Here is a 23965-nt window from a genome sequence, read left to right on the forward strand (position 1 = left end):
ATGCAATGCACCCCTTTCTTTAATCTAGTACTATAATTTCAGAAACAAAGTTACCTTTTGCCATGTAATTTATGGATCGATATTGAGAAATAGTTTTGATAAATGAAAAACTATAACTTATGATAAAATGTGACCCCACTTTTTAGGTATGTGCAGGCCTTTATAATCTATTTTGGTGGCTATTAAGTTTTACAACTGAACAAGTAGTGAAATCGTGAGTAAAAATTTGTAAATGGGAATTTTTTTCAAAAATGGGAAAAACAGGAGAGGCTATTCCGAGAAGCAAGAAAAAAAATGGTGTGGCCTTAACAATAGAACACTGAAATGCATCAGTACACTCAGTCTGGTATTTTCAACTTGTTCAGTCATTATTAAAAGATGTACATTGTACAAGGCTTAGCACAGTTTTCTGTTGCAACATTGGATTTAGAAGAACATGTTGGAACATGATTCTACAATGTTTTCCTCACTCTGCTTCGGGTTCAGAAAGCAGAAACGCAACATTAAATTCCTACGCCTTAGTTCAATACCAGGACTGTCTCCAGGACTCATTTCTCCGTCCTGGGACTGCTTGTTGGAACGGACAAAAATTTCACCCTGGCCATAAAAAAAATCATCTTCTGAATCATGACATGAAGTTTTTAAAAGGTAATTTTGCAACTGGTAAAGAATTGATGGCAAAAATCAATTTGGGCTCCCAAACAATGAGTGGAATGGGGAAAAAAGTTGAAGCTGGAGACAGCCCTGTTTAATACATTGGTAATACATTGTAATAATGGATAAGGAAAGGGAACTGTTCATGAGAGGCGTTGAACAGACATTTTGTACTCTATGCAAGGGGTTGTTATGAAGAGACAAGAACAGGTGTGTTCTTTTGTTGGAACGTCAGACGTAAAAAGTGTCCTCATGTTTACTACCACACCTAAACGACCACTTACAGGGCGTTATCGTGTCCTGCTAGAGGGAATTATCACGTGCCAGTATGGGTTTGTAAATTGTAGGGCATTATCGTGGCCCTCTTTAGGTTTTTATGATAATTATGCCCCCCACTACAGGTTTATAATCGTGATGCCATGCTACAGGTTTGTTAAGAAGGGCGTTATCATTAGGGGTTTGTTATGACATGTCACATGTCTTGCTACAGGTTTGTTAGGAAGGGTATTATCATGTCTCTGTAGGTTTGTTAAGAAGGGTATTATCACTAGGGGTTTGTTATCATGGACATGTCACATGTCGTGCTACAGGTTTGTTATGAAGGGTATTATCATGTCCCTCTACAGGTTATAAAAGGGCATGGTTATGGACCACTACATATTTGTATTGTACGGCTTCATTTCATTCCGCTTCAGGTTTATAATGGGAAGGCATCATAATGTATTGCTATAAAAGGTTTTGTGGGAAAATTATTATGTTCCACTACAAGTTTATAGTGGAAACTTTAAGGCATTATCAGGTTTATTAGGAAGGGCATTAAATGTTCCACTCTAGGTGTATGATTATTATCATGCCTAATGCTAAAGGTTTGTAATAAGATTTAGGCCATTATTTTCTTCCACTACAGGTTTGTGATTCTAGGGCATTATCGTGTGCGTATGTAGTGCTAGGTTTTATGTGTGTTTTTTTCTTGTTTCCTTTTTAAAAAAATCAAAAGTGGTCAATACCTATGAATGGGTACAATCATGAAAGAGCTTTGACAACTTGCCACTGTTTGGGAACATTGGAATCACTATGGCAATGCTTCAGAGTTTCTCAAATTTAAAGTACTGTATGAAATCATTTTGCCAAATTGAGCCCTGATGTTTCTATTCCCCATTCACATATAAGCTGTTAGATGTGTTGTAAAAACAGGCTTGTCTCAAAAAGGTTTCTTTGAGTTTGAGGTACAAGAAAAGGGTGTAACAAAATGGTATGTCTTTTGTTTTTGGAGGACATCTTGCCAAAGGGTTGTTGACTTCATCAACATAGTTTGGACTTTGTTTGGGATACATGAAAAATACTGCAGTTAGAAGAAGGAGAGACTGAAACTAGTTACCGTGAAATGCGTGAATTGATTTAAGTTCGGAAGAACTTAATTTTGTGGTAGAATGTTGTATTTTAAGTATGCGGTTGAAACCCAACAGTAGTGACACATGTTAAGTGTTAAAGCAATGGGAAGACCACCTGCAATGACCTGTTTCTTTTCTTAAACTTTTCGTTCTCGTTTCCAACTACAAATGGAGAAATTCTGCACAATGTCAGATCTCTGCTATCTAATCAAGTACAGTAGTCTTGACCTTGTAACTAAACACTTATAAGCACAAGTTCTGTTGAAGCAATATAGCCGGTGTAGAACTTTCTGATTTTGTCTGAAAGCGTAGCTCAGGTAGTTAGATGAGCATGAGGTTATGTGTGAGGAATTCCTTTGTTGTTTGTGCACACATTTACCTGCCATCCTGGGTGTACCCACTAGGTGGTGTACCCACTAGGTTGGGTGTACCCAGTAGTCTGGGTTTGCCCAATATCCTGGATGTGCCCAGTAGGCTGGGTGTACCCAATATCCTGGGTGTATCCAGTAGCCTGAGTTTGCCCAATATCCTGGGTGTACGTACCCAGTGGCCTGGATGTACCCAATATCCTGGGTGTATCCAGTAGCCTGGGTATATCCTGTAGCCTGGGTGTACCCAATGTCCTTGGTGAATCCAGTAGCCTGGGTGTACCCAATATCCTGGGTGTATCCAGTAGCCTGGGTTGGCCCATTGAATACCGTGGGTTTTTAAATATCCTGGGTGTATCCAGTATCTTGTGTTTTTCCAGGCCAATATCCTGGGTGTACCCAATAGCCTGGGTGTACCCAGGCGCTTGGGTGTATCCACTCACTGTAGCCTGGGTGTACCTGATATCCTGGGTATACCCAATAGCCTGGGTGTACCTGGCATCCAGGTGAGAATATCAACAAGGGGAGTGTAGGTATTTATTTCATATGCTGCATGTTTGATGTCAATTATATATTACACCAGCACAATAATGTTTGAAAATGTTATGATATTTCCTCATACACCAAAATGACATATAAACATGTATATACAAAAGATATAATATATATTGTGATATAAGCGTTTTGTGTGTATCGAAATGGGTACATTTTAAGGTACACTTTATAGCCGTATGTGTTAGAAGGTATGGTATCAAAATCTGAGTTTTGTTCTCATGTAACCTATATCCGTTTTCTTCTCGTTCAAGAATTAAAGAGGTTTCAATTACCTATGGTTGTCTCATATGTTATAAAACAGAATATATGATATGCTGGGGGTAGTACTGTGTATGGCAGTTTCTCTGAGCTGCCTTACGCTAGTGACCTTTATTCGTTGCGTTTTTCGGAAAGAGTCGATTGACACCAATCTGACCAAAAAAAGACATGTCTTTCTGTTAAATGCCAATTTAATAGTTTACCGTTGTCAGTAGTTATGTTATACATGTTATATCCTCTCTCTAGTACTGTTAGTACAAAAATGTATGGCAAATTTGAAACACCAACCGTCGCGTTGAAAACGATCGCGTTCTTGGAGGGGGTAACTTTTATCCGTTATAACTATCTTGCTACTGATCACCTTTATGTTTTACCTTTCTTGACTTGAAGACAGTGCTAAAGATATAGATTTGTCCGAGTAAAAAGAAATGACAACAAATGCAGTAGAGATTTAGCAACAAAATGATGTTGTGTTAGTAGACCGTCACGTGAGTAGTAGTAGGTATACAACGAATAATTATAAAGGTCAACTAGCGTTACACAACTTCTGTCTCAAGCACATTTTGTTTCAATTTTCTTATTACTTTTCTATTCAGGTTATTTGAAAAGCAGTGCGAGGAAAAACTTAACTTACATGATAAAAGTACATCAGGTCATTTTTGAGAAAGTTATTTTTAATCTTTAATACGCTAGTCAATTGATATCTCAAAATGAGAAACATGTAAAATAGTTATCAAAAGCAATTTTGACAACTCGAGATTCCATTCAGTATTTGGAGATTCCGTATATTTGGAGATTCCATCCAGTGTGAAGACCACTGCCTAGGATATGAGTTTGGTGGCGGTCAGCAGCAGATCAGAACTTTCCCGTCATCATCGCAACAAACTCTGAAATCGATCAGCAAACACGGGTTATTGCACTTCCTTCGAATTTACATGGCAGAAGTTTGCCCAAAGGTTTCAGAAATGCTTCAATTCATAAAATATATTCTTCAGAGCCCTATGTTTGCCCAGGCCAATCGAACCCATTGGTGCCCAGGTAAGATAACTGAACGTTTGGGCCCAGATCTAGAGGTGCCTAAACGGACCCATGACTGCAAGGACGAACCCGTGGGTTTGCAAATGACCCATGAGTAGGGGTGGGTACCGGTACAGAAAATTCAGGTCCAGGTCCAGAGGGTCAGGTCTAGGTCCGGACTTGTACCTGATTAAAGTAGTATCGCAGTACATGATATTTTGGAGAGCGAGACACAAGTAAAGGTCTCTGTGAGTCCTACAAATTATGTTCGAATTGTATGTTAGAATAATGTGATTATTCTCGGTGCACACTAATGTGCACTCGCCGTCTGTTGACTCATCTACATATGATTAACAGCTATTTTTAACGTCTTCGAAAAAGGAAACCACGACTCGTTAAATCTGCTTATTTTGTATTAGACCGGTTATGTGTGACCGCCTGCTGGTAGCCAGGTACTGTGAATTTTCTAATCGGTCCATAGGCCGGTCCACTGATTTTTTTCTGGACCGTTTTTTTTTTTGGACCGGTCCATAAGAAAATACCGCTTTTGTACCGGTACGCGGTACCGGTACCCACCCCTACCCATGATCATGAGTACTCCATTAGACCCAGGGCTGTCTGGATGAACCCACGGTTTTGTAAGTAACCCATGAGCACTCAAACAGATCCATTAGGAACCCATGGGTTTGAAAGTGACCCAAGGTACTCAAACAGACCCACTACTGCCTGAACAAACCCGGGGGTTTGTAAACAACCCATGACTACTCAGATGCACGGCTGTGGGTTTGTAAATGACCCAGGAGTAACTCGAACAGACCCAAGTTTTGTATATTTTACAGGCCGTTTAATTTAGTTGAACTGAAATTTTGAACACCCTCTTCCATCCCCGGGTACATTATTTTGTCTCACCGTCGAAGTTGATCTGTCCGTCCCCGTCCGTGTCCACCGCCTCGATCATCTCATCCACGTCATCCAGGGACATCTCATCGTCAAGGTTCTTCATGATGTCACGAAGTTCCTCCGCACTGTAAAACAACAGTTCAGGCTGTACCAACAACGTACGTATATGTATATATATACGGTAGAGATTGGAATTCAGGAGAATCTGGAATTCTCCTAGCAGAGATTGGAATTCCAGTCTCTGCTAGGAGAATTCCAGATTCTCCTGATTTCTCTTCTGTGACATACACATGTCCATAACCATATCCAGTTAGATAGCCGACTCAGTAACCGATGGACATAGCCTCGACCAGGTTCTTCATGATGTCCCGAAGTATTTCAGCACCAGCTGTATAACAACAGGTCAGGCTGCACGAACAACTTACATAACGGTTACCATAATCTAATCAGGTACCTAAACGAACTACCGGATATCGCCTCACCTAGGTTCTTCATGATGTCGCGAAGTTTCTCCGCACTGTAAAACAACAGGTCAGGCTGTACTATCAACATTCATGACTATTACTCAGTTGGGTACCTTCCCGTTCGCTTCACTCACTCGGTGGTTTATTCGGTGCTGGTGGAAGGGCCTGTACGCCCCTTTTCCGGAAAGCGAAGGTAGCTAATCTAAATTCCAGTGATTCGTAGGGAACGCTGTCTCATTCACGTAATTCATAGTGAAATGCCCAAATATTGCGAAAGTGTATTCATTGATCTAAGCGTAATACTTAAAGGTTCTTCTGAAGTCAGCATACGGCGGTGTCGGAATTACCATCCTGACCCTGTCCCCTTATTTCATGACCCTTTTCTTCATTCGCCAGGTAAGATCATGTATCAATGATTAACGCACACGAGAAAGCCGTTTGTATAACCAGATGATAAATGATGATAAAACTGTTGCCATGATAAGTGATTATCCCACCTGATAAAACCGTTGCCATGATAAGTGATAATCCCACCTGATAAAACCGTTGCCATGATAAGTGATATCCCACCTGATAAAACCGCTGCCATGATAAGTGATAATCTCACCTGATAAACCCGTTGCCATGATAAGTGATAATCTCACCTGATAAAACCACTGAAATGATAAGTTATAATCCCACCTAATAAAACCATTGCCATGATAAATGATAATCCCACCTGATAAAACCGTTGCCATGATAAGTGATAATCCCACCTGATAAAACCGTTGCCATGATAAGTGATAATCCCACCTGATAAAACCGTTGCCATGATAAGTGATAATCCCACCTGATAAAACCGTTGCCATGATAAGTGATAAACCCATTCCCACCTGATAAAACATTTTGTCGTGATAAGTGATAATCCCATTCCCACCTGATAAAACCGCTGCAATGATAAGTGATAATTCAACCTGATAAAACCGTTGCCATCATAATCATAGCTTGCCGTGATAAGTGATAATCCCACCTGAAAAAACTGCTGCCATGATAAGTGATAATCTGACCTGATAAAACCGTTGCCATGATAAGTAATAAGTGATAATCCCCGCACCTGATAAATCCGTTGCCGTCCTTGTCGAAGACCCTGAAGGCCTCGGCGATCTCCTGCTCGCTGCTGTGGGATTCCATTTGCTCAACCATCATGTCCAGGAACTCCGGGAAGTCGATCTTGAACTTTCCTGGAACGCACACGCAAAGTTAGAGTGTCTTAGAAGTCCATGTAGGCCTTTCTTCAAGAAACACAAGCTTAGAATTCAATCTTGGGTCTTCTTGAACAAAATCCTTAATTGTTCATTAGGGTTCCATGGATCCAATAACGCAAGGAGTTTTCAATCAGGTTGAAACCTCCTTTAAGTAACACAGGGTGTAGATTTCCTGACGAACCAACCAGTAAGTGTACGATTACGTTTGACCCAGAGCAGCTATAGGCCCCGCTTATTGTTGAGATATATATATGAATATCAATGAGTGGTTATGATGACACAGAGAGGCAGAATCTGGGTGGGTCCATTCGTAATGCTATGGTTACTAGTCTATTGGAAAAGGGGACCCGCGCCGGGTAGCTTGTGGGCTTTTTTGCACTTTCGGGCGTGACCCCTAAGTGGCCCCGTGGGACTACCTTTGGGAGCACGGCCGGGCCCCAGCATTTTTTAATTCACAGCTAAAATCAACCCGGGACCCGGCCACAAATAAGCTAACCGTAAAAAAAAAAAGATGTACCTACCCCTTTAGTTCTCACCTGCACCTACACCCACCAGTCTACCTCCACCAGTTCTCATTTGCGCCTACCTCTACCTGCCCCCGGTTCTTATCCGTACCTATTCCCTTTAGTTCTCACCTGCGCCTATCTCCACCTGGTTGATCATGGCGTTGAGCTCTGGCTCGGTGGGATTCTGTCCCAGGGATCTCATGACGGATCCGATCTCCTTTGTTGCGATCAGACCGTCACTGTCCTTGTCGAAGGCCACAAACGCGTCCTTGATTTCTGGACATAGGACAACATAATTTTCTGCAATGGGTAAACTATAACTCTATTGACTATTGACATAACAAAAAGAGGCTGTTGGCTGTAAGATCCGTTTCTAACAACAATAACGAGAGTTCGGAGACCTCAAACCTCCATAGAATATATTATGCAAATTAAAGGCCCACATTTGAATAATTTATATTCAACTTTGTATATTTACATAGTTGCAACTAATGGGTCAGCATTCAGCAAGTAATTTTCCGAAAATGGTGCGTAAACAAGATAGAGAGGATTCCGTTGGGGTTCTACTAAACTAGACAGTATTCTTGTGACTTTTAAACAGTTTTATAATCACTCACCCTCGATCTGTTCGTCTGTCAAGTGTTCGACCTGAGGAAAAACAAAAACAAGTAGACATACGTGGAGGGAGTCAGTCAGTTGTACTCTATATTTTGAAGAAGAGGGTTAGTAAAAGTACACCTCGACGTTTCGTTTCACGTCTGTCAAGAATGTATATCTGAAACTGTCTATTGTTAATTTACACTGTTTAGTTGAATTTTTATATTTGAAGCTGCGTTCAAACTAACAGCACAGTTATACATTTGTCGTAGGTTGCTGTAACTTGACAGAAACAACCACCGACAAGACAGCCTTTTCTGACTAACAAGGCAGCTGCAGTTTCTACGACATATGCAAGACTGTCCAAAGACAGTTTGCAATCGTCGTACGACGTATATGACCGGGCCCTTACTCTGTTTTCATCGCAAGCAAACATATAGAGAGCTAGTGTCCTGTCGCATTCCTGTATGATCATATTCAAGGCTATAACCAACACTCTCACGCCATGCATTCAGCTACTATTGCGAGCTTCGTCACTTGTTCATGCGTAACATCTACTAACATAATTCCACTAGGGTACATAATTCCGCCACCCTGAAAAGATACGTCCAAACAAATCTCCAAGCCAACGTCCACCAGTTGATACCGGCACTCCTGTATATCTAAACTGTGCATACCTAGGGATTGCTGCACTAGATATCTCTCAAACCCACTGTTTGCGGATATATTTTACCCGGCGGATTAATGTTGATGGATGTTAATAGGCATTCTATTGAGTCACTCATGTGTTGTTCAAAAGGTGGTTATACGTTTGTACTTTGCTTATTCTCAAAATATGAACAAGATGCAATAAAATGCCCTTCTGGTCCAAGCCAGTCGCTGCCATGCCATATTTTATTGCAGGAAGAGTTGAAATAAAAGTTATCTTACCATGGCGTGCGCACACACCCGCTTCTCGAACTCCCAATACTCGGCGTTCTTGCAGAGACAAGTGCACAGCCCGGTCACCAAGTCCACAATAGTTTCTACGCATCTCAGCATGCGGTGGTATAATTACAAGTCCTGTTGTATTTGAGAACAAAAGGGAAAACTCCGCCCAGACCACTTTGTTAAATTAAAAGTATGAATTATTAAGCGTGTGGAGGAATGTTCATGACGTGACGGTGAGGATGTATGGGAGAGTTGATTTTATGTAATTAAAGCCCGTGTGCTTTGATTGGTCAACCATTAATGTGACGTCACACAAGCCGCGCGCATTTCAGTTCATACTCGGGAGCACCTGTTACATTAATTTGATGTAATTAAAGCCAGAATGCTTTGATTGGTCAACCATTAATGTGACGTCACGCAAGCCGCGCGCATTCCCGCTCATGCTCGGGAGCACCTGTTACATTTGCATGTCACAGACACATAAACCTTTTTTTTTAATTCTTGTTTTTGGCGATATTGATTTGAATATATGGATAACATCATCTGGGAACCCCAAAACTGATGCGAGCGTACGAATAAAATAAAAAGTTTTCTAAAAACACCCGTTGAATTCGTTATGAAATCTACGTGGTCAGGAAGGCTGAATAAATAGTACTTAACACACAGATATGGTATACCAAATATTGGATTATTCATTTTTGGTCTCTCACGTCTTCCCCTTTGATTTTGGCATTGTAGACATATGTATCCGTTTTCTGAAATATATTTTTGGAATTTATGCCATATATTTTGTAGATTTTTTGCACGGTCTACAGTAAATTAGAAAACTTTTTTAGGAAATGGACGAAAATTGATGCGCACGCGGATGTCATCCATATAATCAAAACAGCATGGCCTTATCATTATTTTGTTTATCCTTTTTTTTTCCATTTTGTACTTTCTGGCCGTCGCACTGCCAAAGGCTGCTTGGCTATTTTGAGTCCCGAGCGGTCCCCGGGCCCGTTTGATTTTGATTTAGACCTAAAGCCCACTTCTTACTTGTACGTATATACGAGACCGCATGAGTTGCGTATTAACATGTTTTTAGCCCCTGTCACACTTGTGCGTATACGCAAGCCCGCATGAGTTGCGTATTAGCATATTTTTGGTTTGGGCTAAGTTTGCAGCCGAATAAGTCATGTCTTAGGTCCGATAACCAGGCTGCACAACGGTGGGTCAAAGCAGAAAACAACTTCTTCCCCACAAACTTTACTTAAACCAAATAAATGTTGATGCGCAACTCACACGCACTTGAATATACTCACAAGTGTGACAGGGCCCTAATATCAGTCTACGTCCCGGCGAAGAACACACCCGATCCAAGCCAAAAAAGTGAAAACATCGACAGGCGTCAGTTTGGAATATTGAGTGGATGCGAATCATATGCAAGCTGTTATAATTAGATATAATTATATTTCAGAGTTATAACTAATATGTTCAATAACCACTGCACGAAATGGCCACGTATCCTGACGGATCCGACGTATCCGGAATCGGGCCTCATGGCGTTTCCGAGCGAATCCGGAAAAATCCCAGTTCACTGCTCGGATACTGAAGTGCCCGCAGATCCGACCAATTCCGACGCCGTATTCTTCTGGATTCGTGATGCGCCTCGGATACCCGAAGATATTTGCGCGGATCCCTCGTTTTTTGATATTTGGAATGTTCGGATTGTTTGTATGTCGGTAGTTGCTTCGGATCCTGACGAATAAATACACACGGCACGGCATGATCTCATTTCCTGACGAATCCAGCAGATCCGGAATTGCGCATCATAGCAGATACGGAACGTTTCCGATTAGATCCGATGCACCTCAGATCAGACAATTCCGGCGCCGTATACGTCTGGATCCTTCATACGTTTCGGGTACAGATACGGAACGTTTCCGAGCAAATTCAGACAATTACCAGGTACACCTCAGATCCGGCAATTCCGACGCCGTATACGTCTGGATCCGTGATGCGCGTCGGATACCTGAGGATATTTGCGCGGATCCTTCGTTTCTAGATATTTGTCAATATGGCAGAGATGTTCGGATTGTTTGTCGGTAGTTGCTTCGGATCCTGACCAACAAATACACACTGCACGGCACGCGGCATGATCTCAGATCCTGACGAATCCAACAGATCCGGAATTGCGCATCATAGCAGATACGGAACGTTTCCGATTTGATCCGATGCACCTCAGATCCGACAATTCCCGCGCCGTATACGTCTGGATCCTTCATATGTTTCGGGTACAGATACGGAACGTTTCCGAGCAAATTCGGACAAATACCAGGAACACCTCAGATCCAGCAATTCTGATGCCGTATACGTCTGGATACGTTTCGGGTACAGATAAAATATCTACTCGGATCTTTCATTTTTTTATGTATTTGCCAATATGTTAGAAGTTCAGATTTGCCAATATGTTAGAAGTCATGAGCTGTCTCGGATCCTGACGTGTACGGAACACGGATTCGTGTCGGATATCCAAATTACCCACAAGACACTTCTGGGCGCGACAAACGTTAACGGTTTTCTTTCGGTTAACAGCACAGACAAGAACGGCGTTTCATCACCTTCTGTGCTTAACATGGCATCGCCAGAGTCTACCATGGTCGACCAGTGATTTTTGAGTGACTTGAGAGTCGAAGGGAATTCGGTGTAAACTCAAACGCGCACGGAATTGCGACGTTGTCTTCTTCGTGCATGCAATATTCGTCGCCCCCCTCCCCCCTTGTAAACGCTGGTAGGGAGTTGATTCATCATTTTGAGGGACTGCCCTTTGGTAAGTACAAATTGAAAAATTCCCGTTTCTAACTAGTTTTGACGTCAGTTATCCTCCTATTGTGGCTTGACATATCATCGCATTCGCATGACCATAAGAATTCTCCAGCCGACCTGCCCTCTTACGGCGTTAGGATCTCGGAAATTTAAAATTTCAATTTGTTCATTCTTGCCAATGGTCATCAGACATGTGTGTCTGGTTAACGTTTCAGATACAAAATAGCAAGCAGTGGAGGGAAAGATAATTAAAGATATGGAAGGGAAGAAAATGTCATAAGTATTTGTCCCACAAAGATCCCACAGTTTGTGGATAGTGAACTAGAACTTATAAGGAGGCAGTAGTGTGCCTCAGTGATTATTTCATTCAGTTATAGCTGTGCATGTTTGATCAATATCATATTCAAGTTATAGATGTAAGTTTTACGTAGTCAATTCAACGATGCCCAGATTCATTTTTTTACACATGCGAGTATGTGATATGTTTAATATTTGTCATTGTTTCCATTTATATATATATATATCCAGTACAGCATCGGCAGATACTTCCTTCACAAATGCAGCACATATTGTGAGGACCTTGGCTGGGAACAAAGCAATCAACTGTCAGATGCTCAGCTGCTGAGTACCTCAGGCTCCTTTGGTAAGTCCATCATCGGTACACTTCAATGTTAGCTGAGAGAGGCATGATGGATATCCATTGTCCCGTGTTTTTTGTAGCTGCTGTGATGAAACGAAGCCCATGCCAAAATCATGTGACATGTTCCTTAAATACGTGAATTGATATTTATTCATCATTTGGTTTTATCATATAGGAACTGGTTCATCACAAGATGGACTCCAAGCTGAGTCCAACATGCAGATACAGAAGAAATCAGCCTTGCCTGTCCCTTACCAAGAGTGCATGGAAGAAGTGAACTCAGATGTAGTCAGAGAATGGGGAGAGGACGATTATACACATGCAGTTCCACGGCATATGCTACTTACGTTTAAAATGTGGCGTGTCATCATGGGAGTTCTTCAGACAGTATAATGTTACTTTCTATTTTCAACCTCTGTATTTGAAACAATTGTATCTGATGGCTTTTAGACGAAGAGCTGGCCACAAATAAGGCTTTTATTACTTTAGTGGAATATTTAGAACATGTAGATGATTTTGGTCCAAGGGCACTATACAGTAGTAAATATTACCACAATGTTGTGATGGTGTTAATTGTAATACATTTCATAATTTTTCAGAACATTGTGCTTGCACAACCCCAATTTACCGACATTAACCTGCATATGCAGTGGTGCTTTGAGTATGTGGATGTCCCTCAGCCTGTCTCAAATGAAATGGATCATTTAGCCACATAGTACTTCCGTATTGTATTGTATTTGATAGTTTTTGAACTTAGAAATACATTATGTTGAGATATGAAATGATACATATGTTACATACAGGCTTTCCCAAACTTCCTGTCATTCAAAATGATGTTTTGGGTATAGTTAAATTAGGAATGGAAGCACTTAGTCGGATCCGTTACGGATTCGTTGTTTTGTCCACCTGTATCCGTCAGTATTCACCATTTTCTTCAAAATACAGAAAAATCCCTGTACGCATCCGTCAGGATCTGTGGCATTTCCGTACAGTGTACGGCTCCGTATTCGTCGAAAATCCCTTACTTTCGGATTCTTCAGGAAATATTCCATATACCGGTGCGGAAATAGTCGGATACGTTACACGAATCCGTCAGTATCCGTCAGTATCCGCCAAAAATACAGAAAAATTCCTGTTCGTATCCGTCAGGATCGGTGGCATTTCCGTACAGTGTACGGCTCCGTATTCGTCGAAAATCCCTTACTTTCGGATTCTTCAGGAAATATTCCATATACCGGTGCGGAAATAGTCGGATACGTTACACGAATCCGCATGTATCCGTCAGTATCCGCCAAAAATACAGAAAAATTCCTGTTCGTATCCGTCAGGATCGGTGGCATTTCCGTACAGTGTACGGCTCCGTATTCGTCGAAAATCCCTTACTTTCGGATTCTTCAGGAAATATTCCATATACCGGTGCGGAAATAGTCGGATACCTTACACGAATCCGCATGTATCCGTCAGTATCCGTCAGTATCCGACAAAAATACAGAAAAATCCCGGTACGTATACGCCGGGAAACGAGGCCATTTCGTGCAGTGAACCTTAGAAGGCTGTATACTCTGTAAAAACGTATATTTCATTGAGTTAAACTTTTTTTATAAAGGTAATCAAAAACTGTAATTAGTGTCACAAGCACTTTGATATTCGTTATCTTCTATTTTAAGGGTAATCCATACGATTCCTTGCGTTGATATCTAACTCTTTACCAGTCAGGTGTCAATAGATCACAATAATAACATGCCAGGGAGTTGGGTCACGTCTTCCTCCCCTCCTTCTTCCTTTTCATCACCATCACTGTCATTTCTAGACGCTGACACATGTGCAGGAACAGTAGGTATCGTGGGTTCTATGTCCTCAAGCTGAATGGCAGGTTGGTCATTATCTGGGATATCGTCCGATCCGATCAGCGTGGAAAGATGCCACTCAAAGTCGTTGGGTTCGTCCTTTCTTTGCGATCGGGCATCTTTGATCCACCTGACAGCTGCAGTTGGTACAGCTGCAGCTGTAGCTCTGTCAGATGTCGACTTGGGGCTGGGGTTGGGTAGAGGTTGGAGTTCAAGTCTCGTCGGCTGTTGATTGGACGGGGTTAATTCTGAGTGGTGGACGGGCTGTCCTCGGGTCGTGGTTACCTCTGATGAGCGGTGGACAGGCTGTTCTCGGGACGGGGTCTCCTCTGAGCGGTGAACCGTCGCGTTCTCCGAAAAAGTCTCCCGATTCTGGAACTCTAGGACAGGCGTTGGGAAGAAGTCACGCCCAGTCAAATGTCTCCACAGAGTGCTGATGACATCCCGACAAAGACTCTTCAGCGCTTTTCTGAACGACTGTTGCACTAAACTGTAGGTCACAAAGTCAAACAATGTGTTGAACTGCATAAGCCAGAATATCCAGAATCTCGCCAGTTTAGAGACTTTTAGTAGTTCTAGTTCAAAATCAAAAGCCAGAATCGCTCCGGGTACCCAGAGGAGGTAATGCAGGGCGGTCAGCGTAAAGAGAATCCGGAACGCCAGCCCTAAGGACTGCGGTGGGGCCACAATGGGTTGCCCATGCACATCATTGGCCATCGTCCACCAGGTCTTGATGAGGAATATCCACGTGATGGCGCCCCCTGCGAGGAAGACTACCATCGCGCCAACAATACTGAACCTATCTTGAACTATGCACGCCGCCACTTTCCTTTCGTACTCTATCTTCATGTTACCTGTCAAGTAGACTACAGCGCACCATTGCGACGCTACCACCCATATCAGACATACGGAAACGACACAAAAACGCTTGCTCTGCATAATACCTGACGGTCTAACAACAGCCATGTATCTATCCACGCTAATGTACGCGAAGGTTATCAAAATAATGATGACGTTCATGTCATAGACGAAGGCCTGTGCGGTACACAAGGCGTCACTGTAAGGCCAATAGCCGAGTGTGGAAGGATAGATAGAAAATGTTGACGACAATCCTTGCATAAAATCAGCCACAGCCATAGAGCAAGCCAGGTAGCCGATGTTTCTCGGAAAGGTGTTTTTCCTCTTGATAGTTGCGAGGATTACCAATGCGTTACTAATCAAAGCACACAGGGCCAACGTACCGATAAGGATTGTTTGACCAATACCGAAAGTAACGTCACCGTCATTTTCGTCACGTAAGGAATTTTCAGTCGTAGAGTTTTCAAAAAACTCTGTTGTGTTCGTCATTATGGAGTTCGTGCGGTTGTCCATATCGGGGGCGCTGAAACCTGCCAGTGACATCGGCTGCTGTATCACTTAAGTACTGGGTCTGCAAAATAAAACAAATCCTCACTAGACATGTACACATGCCAATAGCTACTTTTCAGAATGCATCAGACTAAACGATACCATTGCTAAGCCTCTTAGAGAGCCTCTATCCAATAAAGAGGTTCTTGCTCCTCAGACGAATCATCTAACAGTCCTTTAACCGAACGTATATCTTATGCCGCCCGGTCCTTATTATCAGGGACAGGGAATATTTTGTCAAGAACTCTCAGAACAATACCACGGGCACTCTTTGATGCGAACTTTCTTCCTTAAAAGAATAACAAGCTTAAGCAAGAGAGATAGTGCGGAAAGGGAGTTCATGTCAGTCATTACAGTGATTTTGGTTTCTTGCCAACCAGGAGTTGCAACCATTTCTCATCAGCTTGTTGTGAGTTTCAGCGGGACGAAAAGGTATAATAATCGACGTGGTCGTTACGGTGAAACCTATATTGTAGGTGGCAGTATATGATACAGAAAGCTCGGCCCCTGCGTAATTCTCTTATGTCTGTTTTGCCTCTGTATGGCGAAGTTGCATTACGGCATGAGAGGATCTGAGAGGTGACGAGGGATAGACCCTAGATAGCCTGGATGCCAGGCCTCGCGCAAGGTGATACCGATCTCTTTGCATTGCATGTACCGTTCGGCTGGGGGAGAAACATACAGTTGCATACCCCGCTCCTAGCCTGGATGCTAGACTGTTACCAGGGCATACAAAGGCCAGCCCTCGGCTCTAGGGCCAACATACCCCGAAGGACATTCTACAACAGAACGCCCCCCCCCCCCACGCCGCCGCGGGTCTACTTAACTCAGGGGTGTCTGTAGTGAAATTTCCTTGGGGGCATGTTGACCCTGGACCCGAGGAGCTGGCCTGTGTAGGCCCTGGGAAACAGTCTGGCATCTAGGCTAACAAAGCCTTTGAGGACCATAGATGCAGAGGCGCCCCTGGTGCTTCTATCCGTCAGCAGCAGCAAGCAGAGATGGAGCCAGCAGTGCACGCTGGTGAGTGACAGAGTACCTACGAGCCTGGGTGCTAATAGCAGACAGCTGCGAGTGATTAAGCAATGGAGCCAAGATCAAGAGGAAACTAGAGTTAAGTATTTGTGCCAAATATACTTCAGAAAAGAATCGGAAAGAATCCAAGATGGCGGACGAGGGAGGCTGCTAACTGACAGCGCTCCCCTATAGCTGACTCTTTAAATACTCCCGTGCAATCTTGCTGTTTTCCCGACAGTGGTCTCGCGTTAATTGAGGTCAGTAAGAAGTTATCTAACAGGCCTCAGAGCCGTGTATAGAGCTGTTTTTTGACGTGCCTGAATGCTGACACGCCGGAGAGGATCGCGGCGAGGTGACAACGATATGGCGGGATCTGTTACCCTCGAAAGTATCGCCGCTCAACTCACGACCCTCTCAACGCAGACCACCAAAAACTTCAGTGACTTGTCTAGAAGCGTCAGCGAGATGAAAAATGATATCAAATCCCTCCGTTCGGAGCTTACTGACGTGAAAGAAAGTGTGGAAGTCGCTCATAAGGACATTGATCTAATCAAGACGGAACTCATCCCAGCTGAAACGCGCACATTACAGAGCCAGGTGGACGAGCTGAAAACACGATTACTCGCAGCTGAGATGTACTCAAAAAAACAGAATCTGTTGTTTTGGGGCATTCAACATGACGCCAGTGAGGATGTGGTGAAAAAGGTACGAGAATTCATGTCTGCCAAACTGCAAGTTAGTCACGCCGATTCCATTCCATTTGTGAACGTCCATCGCCTCCCACGGATGAAGGGAAACCCGATCATCGTAAAGTTTGTGTCACAGCTCCACCGTGACACAGTGCTGCGGCATGCCTTCAACCTGCCGCCCAAATCTGGATCAGGGGTGAGTCAGCACCTACCTGTAGCCCTGCAGAAGAAGAAACAGGAGCTTCGCCCAGCCTTCGATGATGCCAGGAAGAAGAACCGGAAACCTAAGTATCGAGTCGACGGAGCCCAGGTGACTCTGGTGGTGGATGGAAAGACCTACAAGACTGCTCAGAGCTATTTTGAACACTCTACATGACTAAATGACTGTGACGTCAGCCTATAGGGGAATCCCCGTCATGTGAGCCAAATTTGATCTGTTTCCTTTCTCATTTCATATGTTATGTTAGTTTTGTTATATTTCATTCCATTGGATTGGACATTAGGTCCTTTATGCACATGTATGTTACATAAGTGTTGTCTGGTTTGTGTGGCAAGCCCTAATAATGTGAAATTAACATTAATGTTAGCATGACTATACCGTATAAATTAGAGTGTGTCTCCATCAATGTCAGAGGTCTGAACGGTGTTATGAAAAGGAGAAAATTATTTAGATGGCTTCACTCAAAAAAGTATGACGTTATATTTCTCCAAGAAACATATTCTTCTGTTAAATGTGAAAAGTATTGGACTGCTGAGTGGGGGGGAAAGGCGATCTTCGCACACGGTACGATTCATAGTAAGGGGGTTGCGATCCTTTTCAAGCCAAGACTAGCTTTTACTATTGTGTCATGTGAAATGAACACTGAAGGTCGTTTCATAATTGCCAACATCCAGGTACATAACCATGATTTCGCCCTGATAAATGTTTATGCACCTAATAATTTACAACTACAAATTACGTTCTTTAATACACTTAAAGATAATATAATTAGATTTTGTCAGGGACAAGTTGTTTTGGGTGGTGACCTAAATGTTGCACTGAAGACATCTGACAAGGAAGGTGGTAAGCCAGTATCAGATAGAAAACAAGTAATAGAACGAGTCGAGGCTATGATGGACTGTCTATCCTTAAAAGACATATGGAGAGAAAACAATCCTACTACTAAACGTTACACTTGGAATAACACCTCCTACACGATCAGATGCCGGTTAGACTATTGGCTAATAGAAACAGTTAAAGATACAATAGTCCAAGCTGACATAATACACGCACCTGTCCCTGATCACAGAGCTGTAACCTTATCGTTAACATCAAGTTGCTATAAACCTAGAGGTCCTGGTTTTTGGAAATTCAATAACTCATTATTACAAGATGAATCGTTTTCAAAACAGCTTAAAAAGAATATTGTTGAATTTAGAGATAAACACAGAAACATTGATGATCTTCGCCTAAAGTGGGACATGATAAAGTTAGAAATCAGAGGTTTCATCGTTAAGTATGCAAAACTAAAAGCTAGAAAAAACAGAAACTTGGAAAAAGAGCTAGAAATCCAAGTTAATGTCCAACACAATGCGAATTGACAAGACTCACAGAAGTGACACAGAAGCTAAAAGAGCTTCAACAAGAAAGAACAAAAGGTGCGATGGTGAGAAGCAAAAGTAGATGGTATGAAGAAGGTGAACGGAATACTAGATATTTCTTAAACTTGGAAAAGAGAAACTACGAAGAAAAATCAATCTCTGTAATTATAAATGATGATGATACTGTTGTTACGGATTCAAAAGAAATTCTTTTAACACAAGCCAGATATTTTGAAACTATGTATGAAGCGTCCGGGTGTGATCCACATAAAACGGAGTTTGAGCATTTTTTCCAATGTGAAAACATCCCAATACTGTCTGACACAGAAAAAGAAACATGTGAAGGTGAAATCCAGAAGGGAGAGCTTTTTATTGCTCTAAAACAAATGAGCAAGAAAAAGAATAAATCTCCAGGATGTGACGGCTTGACGACCGAATTCTACTTGCATTTTTGGCAATCTTTAGAACAAGACCTTCTAGCAGCAGTAAACTATGCTATACAAAAAGGTGAACTTCCAACCTCGCAAAAACGTGGTGTTATTCATCTAATCCCTAAAAAAGATAGTGACTTAAAAAGGCTGGAAAACTGGCGCCCTATTACTTTGTTAAATATTGACTATAAACTTTTAAGTAAAACAATAGCAAACAGAGTAGAACCCCTAATGTCAAAGTTAATACATCCTGACCAAACTGGATTCATGAAAGGAAGACAGATAGGAATGAATATTCGCCATATAGCTGATGCCATGGAATATACTGTATCGAACAACACAGCAGGTCTTGCTTTATTTATTGATTTTAAAAAGGCATTTGATTCGGTGGAGCACGAAGTTATTACAAAAACATTGAAAACTATGAATTTTGGTGAAAATTTAATTGCTTGGGTAAAACTTTTCTACACAAATGCTACCAGCTGTATTCTGAATAATGGCTTTTCTTCTCCTTGGTTCAAGGTAAAGAGAGGGGTAAGGCAAGGCGATCCTCTCTCAGCTTTTTTGTTTAATTTAGTTATTGAGATATTAGCATGTAGAGTAAGGGCCGATCCTAACGTTAAGGGTTTGTCGATTCATGGCGCTAAAAGGAAATTATCGATGTATGCTGACGATTTAACTGCCTTTGTAAATGATGAAATTTCTGCAACAAACTTACTTGACATCCTCGAGCATTTCAAATTCTGTAGCGGCCTTGAAGTCAGCATAAAGAAAACGAAAGCAATGTGGCTGGGATCCAATAGACACAGGATCGATAAACCTTTAAAGGTACAATGGCCTGACGGACCTATATATGCATTAGGTACTTACTTTTCGTATAACCAGGAGGAATGTGATGAGTTAAATTTCGAACATTGCTTGAAAACAATGAAGACGTTGTTAAATATATGGAAGGCAAGAGACTTAACTCCCATAGGTAGAATCACCCTTGTTAAAACACTCGGTATAACCAAGCTCATTTATAACTGCACAGTGCTTCCAGTCCCGTCTGGTTTTGCAGAGAAAGTGAATGGCTATATTTTTAAATTTATCTGGGACGATAAGAAACCAAAGGTAAAGATGAAGACGATAATAGGAAGAAAAGATCAAGGGGGTCTAACGATGGTGGATTTTTCGGTTAAATGCAAAGCCCTTAAGGCATCGTGGATTAAAAAACTTGAGAATAACGAGTGTAGTGATGAAATATTTAGGACTTGGGGAGGAAGATTGTTATTTAATTGTAATTTTGACGCATCTTGTCTACAACTATCTCACTTGTCTAAGTTCTATATTAAAGTATTACAGGCTTGGCAGTCAGTTGTGCAATCCAACCCTGAGTCCAAAGAAGAAATTTGTACACAAATTATTTGGAACAATAGATTTTTATTAGTAGGGGGAAAATCTGTATGGTACATCCGTTGGTATCAAGCTGGGATTGTGACTTTAAATGATATTGTGTCAAGCGATGGTAGCTTTCTGACGTTACGTGAACTAGCTCAAAACTATAACATAAATTTCTCGCCAGTGGACATACTGAGATATTGTAGTCTAAAATCAGCAATTCCCCATGTATGGAAAGATAAGCTGAGAAATGGTCAGTGCAATCAGCCAATGGAAGAAACCATCGCTTTTCAGACGCCATCGTTTAGTTGTAAACAACTGTATGACTTATTTCTGCAGAATATGTTTGAACCCCCAGCATGTGAAAGTGAAGTCTTAAGAGGTTTAGAACACCAAGATAAGCTGAAGAAGGTGTATCTACTACCCTTTACCTGCACTAAGAATGTAAGACTACAATATTTTCAATTTAAGATAATTCATAGAATATTACCCACAAAATGTTACCTAAAGAAGATAAATGTGTCGGAAACAGATACATGTCCATTCTGCGATGAAAAACAAACCCTGATGCATATGTTTATAGAATGTACAAGTGTTCAAGATTTTTGGAAAGAATTCTGTAATTGGTGGGGAATAACATTCTCTGAATCAAGATCTTTAAAGAAGAGTGAAATAATGTATGGTCTCCTAGAGCAGACGTCCAACGACGAGTATAGAAACTATTGTATTATAAGGGCAAAATATCACATTTTTGGTAGTGCTGGTAGGCGAGGAAAACCTCTCTTTTCCGAGCTTGCTGGCGTTCTCAAAAGTGGGGTATAATTCATAATTCATGTCTGTTACTTATACCTATAATCAATGATGTATTTTCTATATTCTAAATGTAAGGGCTTGCCACAACCTCTGTTTGTTTTGTTAAACTACTTGGAATGAATAAAAAAAAAAAAAAAAAAAAATATACTTCAGGTTTGTTGTGTGAGTTTGGCGAGTCTTTTATGAATATGAATTGGTATTGAATTTTTCTTTTTATTTGAGTTGAATGCGTGATAGTTGTGTGCCGCTTTGTTCAAAATAGAGAGAACGCTAGCGACCCCAAAAAACACCCCTCCCAATAAAATGGTATGGCGACTCTGTGATGTTACAATTCAACATGGCGGCCACCACACATGCCAACGGATCCAACAAAGGTTTTGCTATAAGTGGATGTGCATGGGTGTGACACAGGCCCAGTTTACACATGCATTTCCCAAGCACACTTGAAGCCCAAGTTCGCCTCAGCGGAGTCAATTTTAGACTGTGAAAACAAAACATTTAGGGTACTCAAGTCCCCTTTTCCCAGACTGGACTTGAGCAACCGGTCCCTAGACCATGCTGAAGTCGGAGTCAAGTCGCGTTTATTTGTATATAAATCCACGGAGTCGACTCCAAGTGTACTCCCGATGACTTGGCGCAAACTTGGAAATTTGTTTCGTACTCTTTATGCCATAATATTTAGGTATCTATTTCATAATTTTGTGCACTCAGTCGGACATGTGCTGCCACGTACTCCAAGCGTGCTTGGAAAATTCAAATGCATGGGTAAACTGGGCCACAACCTACGTTTTTCATACTGTCACCAGTGTCTCGTGCATTCAGCTATTCTGTCCAAAATCAACTGATACACCATTCTCCGTAACGGGGAAACTTGCAAAAGAAAAAGTGTTAAAAATAAAGTTCTCCAAAATACGTGTTGCGTTAGCAGGTTTGGTTTTCGAGATTTTCAATTGTTTGAACATTTTGAAGAAGAAAATTTAATAGCAACGTAAATTACACGACAACGTAACGTATATAATCGACCGCATCAATCCCGTACGTGGTCTGATAATGTCATACACTGACCGTACGTACCTGCCGACCGTTCGGTCGGAGATGTGCTCAGGACTGTCACTAGAACCGGGAGCCTGTGTGATTCTCACTGTCCGGGGATCTGTGGAGTGAAGGAATAGTGGGAGAGCTACTAGAAGCGTGATATAGCCATGATCAGGCCTCGTGTTTATTTTGGCATCTCGGCACTATAGGTTGGTCCTGCTTGACGAATTGTCAGATGTTGAACTCCAGTTACTTCTCAACACCTGCCCTAACGATGCGTGAGTAGATCAAGCTAACCTGGGTCTCTTCCAGAAAGTTAGGTTAATGACGCAAATGGATCGGCTTATGAAGCAGCAGGTCCGGCTGAGGATAGAGCAAGACCCACTGATGACGTAACAGGTTGGCGGATGATGCAACACGTCCGGCTAATGGCGTAACATGTCCGACAGATGACGCAGCAGGTTTGACTGATGATTGGTCATTGGTCTGTGCAATGCAAACTCCAACTGTCCATGGAACTATGGTGCAACAGGTCCGTTTGATGATGCAGCAGGTCCGACTGATGGTGCAGCAGGTTCCGACTGTACGTTGATGCAGCAGGCCCTGCATGATTGCAGTAGCTATAGGTCCGACTGACGATGCAGCAGGTCTGACTGATGGTTGCAGCAGGTCCGACTAATTATGCAGCAGGTCCGACTCTGTGAGCCCGACTGATGATGCAGCAGATTCCGACTGTACGTTGATGCAGCAGGCCCTACTGATGATTGAAGTAGGTCCGACTGACGATGCAGCAGGTCTGACTGATGATGCAGCAGGTCCGATTGATGATGCAGTAGGTTCGACGGATGATGCAGCAGGCCCGACTCTGTGGGTCCGACTGATGATGCAGCAGGTCCGACTGTACGTTACTGCAGCAGGCCAGGTCCGACTGATGATGCAGCAGGTCCGACTGTACATTAATGCAGCAGGCCAGGTCCGACTGATGATGCAGCAGGTCCGACTGATGATGCAGCAGGTCCGACTGATGATGCAGCAGGTCCGACTGATGATGCAGCAGGTTCGACTCTGTGGGTCCGACTGATGATTGCAGTAGGTCCGACTGATGATGCAGTAGGTCCGACTCTGTTGGTGACTGATGATGCAGTAGGTCCGGATGACAGTGCAAAAGGTCCGCATGATGACGTGCCGTATGATGTAACAGGTCCGACTGATGATTGAAGTAGTTCCGACTGATGATGCCGAAGCTTAAGTTTCTGCATAAATTATGCAAATGGAGACCTTATTAGCACAAGCCCCATTCCGTCGTATTCGCCTTTTCTAAAGGTACATACCTACACCTCCAATTTGACATCCGTAGCATTTACCGTAAGGGAAATATAACTTCCTGTATTAATAGACCCGCCACCCTACATCTACTTGGTTTTCTGACAAAGAAA

At 42.3% G+C, this 23965-nt stretch overlaps 1 protein-coding gene and 1 long non-coding RNA gene across 3 annotated transcripts; one reads left to right on the forward strand and one right to left on the reverse strand.

Annotated features, from left to right (window-relative positions):
* Positions 1-3006: 3006 nt before the first annotated feature.
* Positions 3007-8069, reverse strand: LOC136437464 (calmodulin-like). Its single transcript, XM_066432086.1, has 5 exons — positions 7975-8069; positions 7487-7633; positions 6701-6827; positions 5153-5268; positions 3007-4113 (listed from the first exon to the last, which is right to left on the reverse strand). The coding sequence occupies exons 2-5, from the start codon at positions 7557-7559 to the stop codon at positions 4082-4084; spliced, it is 348 nt and encodes a 115-aa protein (XP_066288183.1). The 5' UTR covers positions 7560-7633; positions 7975-8069; the 3' UTR covers positions 3007-4081.
* A 3516-nt stretch (positions 8070-11585) lies between these two features.
* Positions 11586-13294, forward strand: LOC136437469 (uncharacterized). 2 transcript variants are annotated; one of them, XR_010756184.1, is made up of 3 exons: positions 11586-11696; positions 12221-12335; positions 12508-13294. It is a non-coding gene; the product is annotated as an uncharacterized lncRNA (long non-coding RNA). The 2 variants fall into 2 exon arrangements; XR_010756183.1 differs by lacking the exon at positions 11586-11696 and having other exon boundaries at positions 11842-12335.
* Positions 13295-23965: the final 10671 nt, after the last annotated feature.

This window comes from Branchiostoma lanceolatum, chromosome 6, assembly GCF_035083965.1.
Source record: "Branchiostoma lanceolatum isolate klBraLanc5 chromosome 6, klBraLanc5.hap2, whole genome shotgun sequence".
In the NCBI taxonomy this organism is placed as follows: domain Eukaryota; kingdom Metazoa; phylum Chordata; class Leptocardii; order Amphioxiformes; family Branchiostomatidae; genus Branchiostoma; species Branchiostoma lanceolatum.

Excerpts from the sequence above, each read along its gene's own strand:
- LOC136437464 (XM_066432086.1), bottom strand. The coding sequence starts at position 7,559 with ATGAGATCCCTGGGACAGAATCCCACCGAGCCAGAGCTCAACGCCATG. Across the intron at positions 5,269-6,700 it reads GACGGCAACGGATTTATCAG|TGCGGAGGAACTTCGTGACA; the intron begins GTGCGGGGATTA and ends GTTGTTTTACAG. Across the intron at positions 4,114-5,152 it reads CGGACAGATCAACTTCGACG|AGTTTGTTGCGATGATGACG; the intron begins GTGAGACAAAAT and ends GATCGATTTCAG.